The sequence below is a fragment of the Contarinia nasturtii genome, unplaced genomic scaffold (genome assembly GCF_009176525.2).
Source record: "Contarinia nasturtii isolate CC-2019 unplaced genomic scaffold, AAFC_CNas_1.1 Cnas_scaffold_1240, whole genome shotgun sequence".
In the NCBI taxonomy this organism is placed as follows: Eukaryota; Metazoa; Arthropoda; class Insecta; order Diptera; family Cecidomyiidae; genus Contarinia; species Contarinia nasturtii.
In genome coordinates this window covers 2,011,637-2,023,220 of record NW_022198581.1, presented here as the reverse complement: position 1 = coordinate 2,023,220, position 11,584 = coordinate 2,011,637, and the positions used below count along the sequence as shown (strand labels likewise).

The window sequence follows — 11,584 nt, the reverse complement described above, 5'->3', positions numbered from 1 at the left end:
AGTTGATTTGGCTGATTTTTCAATCAATCCTAGTAGAGAAAAATACAACTTAATTCAACTTCAATCGCAGTTGACTATATAGACAAAAACATCCCAAATTAGTCATCTGTCTAAAATGACATACATAGACGACTAAAGTCGACGACTTCAATTAAGAAAATTCAATTTCAGTCGATTTTAGCTAAACAGTCAGTCAGTCACTCTTTTCCACACGGGTAATGAATGACAATGTAAATCATATTTTTTCTCAAAATAAGGACATTTCGACGATTGAGTTTATTTGAATTGTTGATATTTATTTCTTGCGCAGTTGAAAACTGTTGATTGAATAAGAAATCAGTTTGTTTTATTTTTTTTCATTTATTTATTTTTTTACATGGGAGTTTTTTGCATTTTTTTATTCTTCTCTTTTTGCCATCAAATAAAAACATCTCTAAATCTATTCTCGGAATCAATTCGAGTTCCTCACTAATTAAATATCTTCTTGGATGCCCTTGTACAAATTCGAATTGTTTGCTCTTTGAAAACCGGTTGAAAATGGTTTCGTTGGTTGTTCACCATCTTTGGCTAAACGATATAGCGATTCGGGCGATTGGTTTATGATAGTATTAATTTTTGGGTCATCAATACCATCTTTTTTAAGAAGATACTTTAAGAATGGCGGAACTTCTATGTATGCTGGTATAATGTTTTCTTCCCGTTTTTCGCTGGCTAACTTTGAATAGGTGTATGTGTGTTCCAAATGCTTTGGTACCAAACTGTAGTCGGGCAAAATTGAAGCGGTATCGATTTGTTGCGGTTGTTCGAATTTAACACCGCGAAAAACCGTTTCGCATATCATATGCACCTCTCGAGCTCTCTAAATCAAATGACATCAATGAATTATTTTATAAAACAATAATGAATGGCAATGACTTACGTCGTTATCTCTGAGATCATTTGGTGGTCGATACACTTTAATTGGAGGCGGAACTTTATTTGGTTGAGCTTTAACTTCAATCACTCGCATAAAACATGGTTCTTTATATCTTGCATATGAATTACGAACAATTAATCGTCCAACGCCGAAATCCTTTAAATTACCAAGGATTTCCCATAGTGTTTTACCTTGGCAACGAGTTTTTTTGCCAACATACTTGAGGGTTGTTGTCATTGTGTTCTGGACAATTTACACAACACCTTAAAAAAATATGTATAAATATTCACCGCTTTTCAAACAAACTTTACTTCAGAATTTTAGGTTAGATTCATCACTTTTTTTGTCTGAACAGATGACGAATTTGACATTTACTTTAATCAAAACTCAACCCGTACTTTATGCAAAATATACTTTAATCGTCACAGCAAATCATGTGCATGACAGTTCAAATGGCATATTTGATTCAAGTGATTTGTTATTTTTAAATACAAAATTAAATCGACAATGGTCATATCAATTGGATTTGAAGGTAGCGCCAATAAAATTGGTGTCGGCATCACCCGAGATGGCGAAGTTATATCGAATGTGAGACGAACATATATTACCCCACCCGGTGAAGGTATACAACATGATATTCACATAAAGGCCATAAATTAAACGTTGTGATCAATTTTTTTAAAGGATTTTTGCCACGCGAAACGGCTCAACATCATCGGCAGGTCATCCTCCAAATTTTACGTGAAGCATTGGAACAATCTGGCATGCAACCGGCCGACATCGATGTCGTTTGTTTTACAAAAGGACCGGGGATGGCTCCACCATTACTTACAGTGGCCATTGTGGCTCGGACCATTGCACAAATTTGGAATAAACCATTGCTTGGCGTCAATCATTGCATTGGACACATTGAAATGGGACGTCTCATAACCAAAGCCAATAATCCAACTGTGTTATATGTTAGCGGTGGTAATACACAAGTCATAGCTTACTCATTAAAACGTTATCGCATTTTTGGCGAAACAATCGATATTGCCGTCGGTAATTGCTTAGATCGTTTTGCACGAATCATTAAGCTATCAAATGATCCATCACCTGGATATAATATTGAACAATTGGCAAAGAATGGAAAGAAATTCTTAACATTGCCATATTCAGTAAAGGGAATGGATGTCAGTTTTTCGGGTCTTTTATCTTATATTGAGAAAGTTGTGAAAACACAAAATGCCAAACCACACAGTGAATCACATTACACCAACGAGGATTTGTGCTTCTCATTGCAAGAAACCGTATTCGCTATGCTCGTTGAAATAACAGAACGAGCAATGGCACATTGTGGATCGGAGGAGGTGAGTTTGTATAAATAATCATGCCACGAATTCAAAACTCATATTCATGTTTATATGTCAATAAATGTTGGTATTTTCATCAGGTGCTGATTGTTGGAGGTGTTGGATGCAACGAACGTTTGCAAGAGATGATGGGCATCATGTGCGAGGAACGTGGAGCCAAACTATTTGCCACAGATGAACGATTTTGTATTGACAATGGAGTAATGATAGCTCATGCCGGCGCCGAAATGTTTCGTTCGGGAACAAGAATGCCATGGAATGATGCAACAATTACACAAAGATATCGAACGGATGAAGTTGAAGTTACATGGAGAGATGACTGATACATAAAGTTATATGATTGACGAAACCGCATTAAATTGTATTGAATTCAAATAAAATTTGCTTCAAATTTAAATATGACCAGTTTACATATTGAATCAAAGCTAAAAATTTTACAATTTTTTTTTCCAGTTTGAACTTTCTTCATCAGAGAAAATTTCAAAAAATGTTATCGACATTTCTTATCTTATCTTCGGCTCAAGTTTTATGCAGAGTTTCGTATGAGACATTTTTGGAAATGCAATGATTTTTTTTTTGAATAGAAGTGGTCCCTCCAAATAAAATGTTTTCGAATACTTCGAAATTCATGAAATCATTACCAGTTTCAGTGGTAGATTTTAGAGGTTAATCTTTCAATTTGATTTCCTTTTGCTTTTAAAACGATCAATTTTTTTGAATAACAATTTAAATAAAACAAAATATTTTATAAATTTAAACAATATTTTATTTCAACATAAAACTTCTTCATTTCAGAAGAATGTGCAAAAATAAATATTATGTGCGACAAAACGAAAATTTTAAATATAATAATAAAAAATTAGAATAATATTTGGAATAATAATTTCAAAAAGATCACAAAAGATTGTAATAAATACTTTACCTTGCATCATTTATAATTAACACTGTTTATTTTGAATATTGTGATTCACAGAAAAGTTTTGTCTTTACCAAAAATTACTATTTTCTATGATGTTATAAATGTTCCGATTCAGTAATTTACCACCTTGCATTTATTTAAGTTTGAATGATTGATTGGCTAGAAATAATCCACCATATGTTCTTGAAATTGACATTGAATTCAATAAAAATAATATTGTTTCGTCTTTCACATAAAAAATAAATGAATTGCTTCTTTTTCAATAAATAACCAAAAAACCAACAATGTTGATTCAATATATATATATATATTTCATTGCATTTGTTCACAGGACTTTATTTTTTATTTTTTGCTTATAATATAATATTTCGCATAAATCACATACAACACAATTAAAATAGAAATATTAGAACTTATTCATATTATAGATTTGGTTTAAATATATAAGTCAACATTTTATGTTCTTCTCAAATTGATTCAAATCATTTTTTGGAATGTTAACACAAGTAACAGTAATGATTTCAATGTGTGATGGCATAGTATAATGTGGAAAAAACGACAACAATAAAAATGATAATAACACCAAATAGAACGGCTCGTTCACGTAGCGATCTCATTATCATTGAATTCATAATTCGAGATGATTGGCGTAGGTCTTCGTTTGCTTCACGCAATCTGGATCGGGATTTTTGTAATGTTTCCCTTTGCGATGATAAATCTTGTAATACAGCAGTGCCAATTCTCTCTGTCTCCAATATGGTTTTATAACCTTCAGTAAGTCGATTGCCCGTTCGTTCAATGCGTTCGGAATTGTCCAAAAGGCGCCGTTGTTGTTCACTACTTATGCCACTGGTAGTAAATTCATCAAAATCGGAAGAATCGTACAATTGAATTTGTGTTTCATTTTTTGCATTTTGAAAATCTTGCGTTAAACGTTTCAATTCGGCTTGATAGCAATTTAGGCGAGATACAAAGCTGGCTTTGGTCGATGAATCGACATCTTGAATCTCTAGACTCATTTGCTCGAGCTAACAAATGAATGTTTATTAATTTATCAAAGATAGAAGAGATGCCAACACAATACTTACCAATTCTTTACCTTCGTCGATGCTTCCATTGATCGTTCTGATTAATTCGCGTTTGTCACCGTCTGCAAAAACAATCGATTCAAAATCAAAGATGAAATCATTTCTTGCAATATGTTTGGCATACTTGTTACCTTCTGGCATACGCTTCAGTTTTCCAATTTCCGATGTAATTTCAGCCGTAAGCACTGAATATTGTTGCTCATAGCTCTCAATTAACGAAGTCATCTTTGTAAAATTTGTTTTCGTTTTTCAACCAAAAGAAACAAAAAAATAAAATCCAATGAAATGGTCGCTACTTATTTCGATGACATAAATGCACTTAATTCGCACTAAAATATTAATCAAAATAAAGTCCAAAGATATTTGAGTTATCTGATGTGTCGTTTTGTTGACAATTCGATCGAACTGACAATTTTGACATAATCATTTCGTTTTCGTTCTCAACGTATTGTATCGGGCAACTCTTGACATACGAACACTTTGTGAACCTTCATGGCTTGATAGCTGTCAGTGGAACTTCCTTTTGCATTTTGAAGTTCATACAGGTATGCGAATATTTTTTTCGTATCGTCAATTTAATTTCTTTTCATCGGCAATTTATTACATGAAAAACTAATAAATTTTATACAAATCGTTGCCATACATATTGATTATTGCGTGCGTTATGGTATTTTTGTTAAAAATTTTGTGATTTTTATTTAATTTTCAGAATTTGTGTGAAAATGGTTCAGCGATTGACACTCCGACGACGATTGTCGTATAATACAAATGCCAACAAACGGCGTATGTAAGTATCAATTGAATTCGTTAATGAAAGAAAATCAAACGAATCATTTTTAGTGAAAAATGTATAATGTGAAAATTGTGTTCATGGAATGGGGTCCGTTGCTTTGAAAAAGAAAATAATCATGGGAAAATTTTAATTTGTTTACGTGTTGTAAATGCGCTTTCAATGAGGTTATGTTGTGTTTTTAGGGCCAATAATTGAATGGCATGGCATGCACAATAACAAAATTTGTTTCGAGCCCACGGTTAGTCTGAAGTGAAAATGTGTAAATATGTGTCTTAAAGAAAGATAAAGTATCAAGAGAGTCAAAGTAAGGCAGTTTGTAGTGCATACATTCGTATGTTGTTACTGCACAAGTTCTTGGTTAAATTGTGGCATATTACTTAGTTGACCAATCTTAAACTAATCCGTGTTTATCGATTGGGGGAAATATATGCTAGAGAAAAATAGACAAATTTGAGAAGAGGCAATCATCTCAATTGGATTGTTTTCTGTACTTGTGTTTGACAAACCTACTGACCAAAAGTTATTTGCACCATTCCATAGCACAATTGGCATTAAACTTTAGAACGAATGTAAATTCAATTTTATTCAAATGCATTACTAATTGTTTTTTTGTTTTTTTGTGAAACTTTTTTCCAGTGTCCGTACACCAGGTGGTCGTTTGGTCTACCAATACGTTAAAAAACGTAAGAACGTCCCAAAATGCGGTCAATGTAAAGAAAAATTGAAGGGAATTCGCCCAACACGGCCATTGGAACGTCAACGCATCTCGAAGCGCCAAAAGACAGTCGCTCGTACCTACGGTGGTGTTTTGTGCCACAAATGTGTTCGCGAACGTATTGTCCGTGCTTTCTTGATCGAAGAACAAAAAATCGTTAAAGTGCTTAGCCGATCATCGAAAGTAGCTGTTGCCGCCAAGAAATAAGCATTTGGATTTTTTTTAAACCCTAATCTACCATCTGGAAGTTCAATCAATTTGTTAAAATTGAACGAAGACGAAAAAAATAAAAAAACAAAAATGTAATTTCAATCAATGGGCTGTTTTATTTGTTTAACAATTTTCCAGGCATTTTGCAGGCGATTAATGACAACTCCATTGAATACATGAAAATGTCATCAATGTGGATTTCTTAGTTTTGGTGTTGTGAATGAATTCAGAAACATGAAAATACTTTTCAAATGCGAAAATAAGATAAACGAAATGAGTCGCTAGAAATCTATGGAAATAAATCTGCATTCAAATTCGAAATCCATGCTCGTGATAACAGAAGCCGCATGTATGACAGCATTTTGTTGGTGTCGCATATAGTGTTTCACTGAACTGGAATTTCAAACCTTTTAAATCGACCAAATGCAAACCTGTCAAATGTGCTAGAAATGATGAGGGTAACCGAAACGGAAATGAAAACCATTTTTCATATTTGTTTTTATATATTAATTTTATTATTATTAAACATAGTTCATTAGTAATACCTTTTAAAATTACGGTAAAATATAAATGTTTTCAATAATGTTTCATATTTTTTTTTTATAAGTAGTATGTTGGTTTCATCCATTTTTTTCATGTTTTCTTGATTTCAATGGTTTTTTTCTCGTGTTTTTTTTCTTCTTTATTTTGACTTAATTATTACTTCATAATATATAATATTTTTGTGTTTGGGTTTATTTTTTCTCAAAATTTTTTGTTTTCTCTCAAGTAATTTTTTTTGATAAGAAATAGGAACTATATTTCTTTTCCAAGGATATTCGATGTATGAGTCAGTTCGTCATTTAGTTTTTTTTATCGAAATTGTTGTTTGGATTGCGAAATTGAAATTATGAAAACTAAGCCATTTGAAAATGAGCTTGCTGTTTTTTTATTTATGATTTCATTAAATATGACGGGTCGCGTGATGATTTGAAAATACATGAAGCGATTATCGGTTGTTGTTCGTTTTTTGTGAAATTTGTATACGAAAATGATAGGTGTTTGGTGTCATTGGTTGCTGGCCATATGAATTATTTTAACCAATGACATCAAATATCGCTATAATTTTCTGTAAAATTAATCCTTCATCACATAGATTCACATTTATCACAATTCAAATGATCAAAATGAAATTTAAAATTTGAATGAAATGAACGACCACAATTGATTAAGCGATGGTTGGTATATGCAATGTGGTTATAGAACATTCCCAATACTCAAAATCCTTGGAAAATACTTGTTTTTGTATTTTAAATTAATTTTTTTTTGTTACTTGGTATGTTTTTTTTTTTTAATTATTCTTAATAAATTTAGTAATTGGTATGTATTTTAATATCCTTTTACCATACGTATTTATATTTATATGTATATAGTTGTAGGTTTTTTGTGTTTTTTTTTTTTTATCTCGTATTCTCTTTTCCTTTGTGTGACTTTGAAAATAATTACAATTCTACGGAATAGTTTGCATGTGGTAAGTGAGATTCGTCGTAAGTTCTTTTTCCTGTGTTTTCTTCTTCTTTTTCTTTGTTTTACGTTATTTCTTTAAGTTCTTGTCTTGTGTTCTATAATGACATGTGTTGCTGTGTCTGGGATTCAAATTAAAAACCCATAAAAAATATCCATTCAATTTAAAACGAAAATATATCGTTTGTTATTTTCCATTCTCAGTTAAACATTTGCATTCGAAACAAGAGTTGCATTTTAAATCGATTGAATGTTGTTGAATGAACTTAAATTGAGGTGCGATATTTTACTTGCAGAAAATTATGATGAAATCAATAAATTGGTATCGAAATTGAAATTGTGGATATTTTTCAGGTTTTAGTGTTTCATTTTAGGTCCTATTATTAGCCCGGAGTCTAGTTATTTCTAATTTGTCTATGGATTTTATTATGCGTTCGATACACTTAGTTGGAAAAAAAACTTTGTCAATCTCTTCCACTTTTCTCACTACTATCATTCTTTTATCTCTGTATGATTGGTATCACTCACAAAAAAAGGAAATTTAAATCATATCATTTTTATCAATTTTTTTTAAAGAGGAGTTGGAGCTGTTCATACTGTTCGAAAAGCTCGCATTTTTAAAATTACAGATTACAATGTAAAATGTAGGTAACATATTCGCACAAAAAAAAAGAAGAATGTATTTATTTTAATGATTGCACATAGTTTCGAAAATGTGTTTTTTTTGTGTGTGTTTATGTATTGATGCGTGTGTGTCATTCATGTTTCTCCATTTGATGTGGGTATAACTCTTTGTTTTTTTTTTTTATTAATTATTATTTTTATGTTCAATCACCGTCCTACACAATTTTTCGTGGTTTCGATTTTTTGTCATTCATTTTGAATTTACTACATTATTTGGCAATATTGACAATACGTATGTATTAGTTTTTTTTTTGTTAATTTATATTTCATTTTTTTTTGTTATATATGCATAAATACTAATCACTTAGAAATGTTTCCCGAAATGTATTTTCGCTTGCGAACGGAAGAAAATCAAAAAAAAATTCAACTAACATTGAAATTCGAAGTTTCACAAAAAAATAATAATGATTGAATGAAGAAAAACAAAACGGAAATAAACCAGGCAGTTGGTGAAGTAGTGCATTTCTAGTGGTAGTAAGAGTAACATTTATACAAACTCAACTTTTTTTTATATTATAAACTAAATAAAATTAAAAAAAAACGCAAGGAAAAAAAATATAATGTCAGGTGCAACGAACGGAAATATACATCAGTGAGACAAATGAGCCACTCACTTTCTTGTCTGTGAACAGATTGCACTGTGATTCTTGTTTAAATTATTTTGGGTTCGACACAGATTTGAAAGTAATGTTCATTGTAGATGAACGATGATGACGATGTGTATATCTACGTTTTTTGGGCTAATTTATTGGCAGTACTTGTACTTGATGAAGATGATAATAATTCGAACACACTGTCCAAATGAATGGCAAATGAAAATTTAAACAAAACGGGGAAATTATAATGAAAAACATCGATTAGTGAAATAAATTATAGTGAGTGTTTCCAGTGTGTTTGTGTCTGTGTGTGTTCGCCCAGAGTGGCCCCGTGCAAAAAGTGATCGGCATGGGGGGAGGGTGTGTGGAGAGAGAATGCATATATATTTTCTATATATATGTATACGCCTACATAACTACACAAATATAATATTTATAGATTTGTTTTAATGGTAAATTTATTACTGTGCGCACTTATCAGTGTGTCAGTATGCAACAGAATCGTGGAAACGCGCCAATATTCGATTCCGAAATGGTATCTGATGGATTTATGTGTGATAACTTTTTTTTTTCTTGGTTTACGGTTTTCTATTCGACCATGCACATGGTCGAATGCGAATCTGCAATTGGAATAAATTGAATCCTTGCAACGTATCCATCGGCTCTGACACATACAGCCAATAAGTAAGCTACTTACAACTAGATACTTTTTTCACTTAGTTATTTTTTTCAAGTTTTTTTTTCTTCTGTTATTTCAATTAATACATAATAGGAACATTTTCATTAGAACTAAATATATATATTTACTTTTAGTATTCTCCTTCTACATCTTCAATTTCGTCTTCATTTCATTTTACTTTGGATCATTTATGTTTTGTATGTGGTTGTTGTTTCGGTCATTGTTATTCGTTTTTTTGCTATTTTGCATTTGTGGCAAGTAGTAGTAGTTTCGTTCGTGTTTATTTGTTTTTCTCTCATTTTTATTTTGCCAAATAAGCACGATTTTGTCGTGTATTTTGTGTCGATTGATTAAGAGTGATTTCATTACGTGATTTTGGCCATTTATTACTAAAGTCCCTCATCTTTTTTCTTTCATCTTCAAATTATTTTCGATTAGATAGTCAAGTCTAATTTACTATGTTTTCTCTAATATTTCATCTTTGCTCAGATTTGCAATTTGCATTTGCTTTATTTATATAATATTGGAACTGATGTTTCACTTAATATGTCTTGCTCAGGTTCTTCTGTCTTTTTTTCTTGTTGCTTTTGATTATTCATTTTTTTTGCGAGGAATATGTTCTCTGTTCATTATCAATCAGAAAAAATGCTTCTTTTTTTTTAATTTAAACTTCTTATTCTTTTTTTGCATCCGCCATAGATATAAATAAGTTACAGAAGTGACGCATTCGGATCACAATTATGTTGAGTGACAACATTTTTTATTCCCGATGCTGTGTGATGTTGTCGATAAAGTGTAATAAAAGAGAAAAAAATCCACTTTAACGATCGTAGACGACTTGTGTTTGCGTTAAGCGCGATGTTTTATAGTTTTCTTTAAATTAATTTTCGTGCCCAGTCTCTATGTGTTTCTAAAGGAATAAAGTAAGTGTGACTAAACAGATTTTTTTTTTTTTGCATTAACTAGAAAATGATGAGTTCGGCGGATGAAATCGATTTCTCTAGTGCCCTGAAATCGATTAAAATCACAACCAAACACTCATTTTTTCCATTTTGCATTTCATGTTCACTATCACACACGCAAATAATATTCAAATGCATTCAGTTCACTCATGATGTGAGTCAAAAAATGTTTTGTTTTCTTCTCTTTCTTTAAAACTATTTTCTTTCAATAAAACTGTGTTTACAGTATACATTTTTTTCCATCTTCTTTTCATGATTTTCATTTCATCTAAATTGGAATCTGTCTTGACTGCGCAATTCATTAAATTTGCTAAAATAATTACGCTTTACTAAATTGCAATGCGAAACAGGAAATTGCATGCCAGAAGAAACTCTCTCTCTCTCTATCTAACTCTCTTTGTCAGTGTGTGTGTGGCATTCTTCTCTATATAAAATGTGCCCGTACAATAAAAAATAGCCCTTTTAATGTTTTGGAATACATTCATGCATGTTTTTTTCCGGCCGTTTTGTAAGAATAGTAACGTCTCATGTACGGTTTACTAATTATTATTTATTTATTTTTTTTGCCTATAAGTCTCTTTCACTGTCCATGTGGTTTTTTCCTATGCAATTCCCTTAAACACTAAATGTTTTTATCTTCAATAACTAAAAGCTAAAAATTTCAAATCTGAATGCAAACAAGAAGTCTCAAAATTTCTATTTTAATTTTTTTTTTTTTGTTGTTCTCGATCGGAAGTAAAACGTGTCATTGCATTGGTTATTTTTATTCCATCAATTGCACACGCATGCAAAAATTCACTAAAATCAACACGAAAAGGAAAAAAAAAACGCCCGTGGTCAAACAACTGAAGAGAGTGTACGGGGTGGGGAGTTGATGAAGGGATTGCAACCGAAACGAACGACATCGAAAAACGTTCAAAATTGTTAAATGATAAACAATGAGAATCTCTATGCCCCATTGCCGACATTCATAGTTCATCATTTTTTAATAATTACATTTATCAACTATTTTTTTTTAAATCGCTTATTTTGTTTCATCTCTTAAAATGTTTACAGGAACTATATAGTCGCGACAGTGCACTGTCGCAGCAGACATTTAAAATGCACTTATTATAAGCATTTGCAGCGCAATTCAAATGTTAGCGAAGAAGAAAAAAAGAGAGGCGA

The 11,584-nt window shown here is 31.5% G+C and overlaps 4 protein-coding genes across 4 annotated transcripts; 2 read left to right on the top strand and 2 right to left on the bottom strand.

Moving 5' to 3' along the window:
- Window positions 1-358: 358 nt before the first annotated feature.
- Window positions 359-1,255, bottom strand: LOC116345196. Its single transcript, XM_031774376.1, has 2 exons — window positions 920-1,255; window positions 359-859 (listed from the first exon to the last, which is right to left on the bottom strand). The coding sequence occupies exons 1-2, from the start codon at window positions 1,151-1,153 to the stop codon at window positions 473-475; spliced, it is 621 nt and encodes a 206-aa protein (XP_031630236.1). The 5' UTR covers window positions 1,154-1,255; the 3' UTR covers window positions 359-472.
- A 93-nt stretch (window positions 1,256-1,348) lies between these two features.
- LOC116345195 (probable tRNA N6-adenosine threonylcarbamoyltransferase) lies at window positions 1,349-2,665 on the top strand. Its single transcript, XM_031774375.1, has 3 exons — window positions 1,349-1,538; window positions 1,601-2,265; window positions 2,349-2,665. Exons 1-3 carry the CDS (start codon window positions 1,424-1,426, stop codon window positions 2,589-2,591), a joined length of 1,023 nt encoding a protein of 340 aa, XP_031630235.1. The 5' UTR covers window positions 1,349-1,423; the 3' UTR covers window positions 2,592-2,665.
- Window positions 2,666-3,497: 832 nt separating this feature from the next.
- Window positions 3,498-4,634, bottom strand: LOC116345325 (vesicle transport through interaction with t-SNAREs homolog 1A). The gene is made up of 3 exons (XM_031774585.1): window positions 4,407-4,634; window positions 4,276-4,337; window positions 3,498-4,215 (listed from the first exon to the last, which is right to left on the bottom strand). Exons 1-3 carry the CDS (start codon window positions 4,498-4,500, stop codon window positions 3,709-3,711), a joined length of 663 nt encoding a protein of 220 aa, XP_031630445.1. The 5' UTR covers window positions 4,501-4,634; the 3' UTR covers window positions 3,498-3,708.
- An 80-nt stretch (window positions 4,635-4,714) lies between these two features.
- On the top strand, window positions 4,715-6,095 carry LOC116345326 (60S ribosomal protein L34-like). The gene is made up of 3 exons (XM_031774587.1): window positions 4,715-4,820; window positions 4,985-5,062; window positions 5,705-6,095. Exons 2-3 carry the CDS (start codon window positions 4,998-5,000, stop codon window positions 5,988-5,990), a joined length of 351 nt encoding a protein of 116 aa, XP_031630447.1. The 5' UTR covers window positions 4,715-4,820; window positions 4,985-4,997; the 3' UTR covers window positions 5,991-6,095.
- The last annotated feature ends 5,489 nt before the right edge of the window (window positions 6,096-11,584 follow it).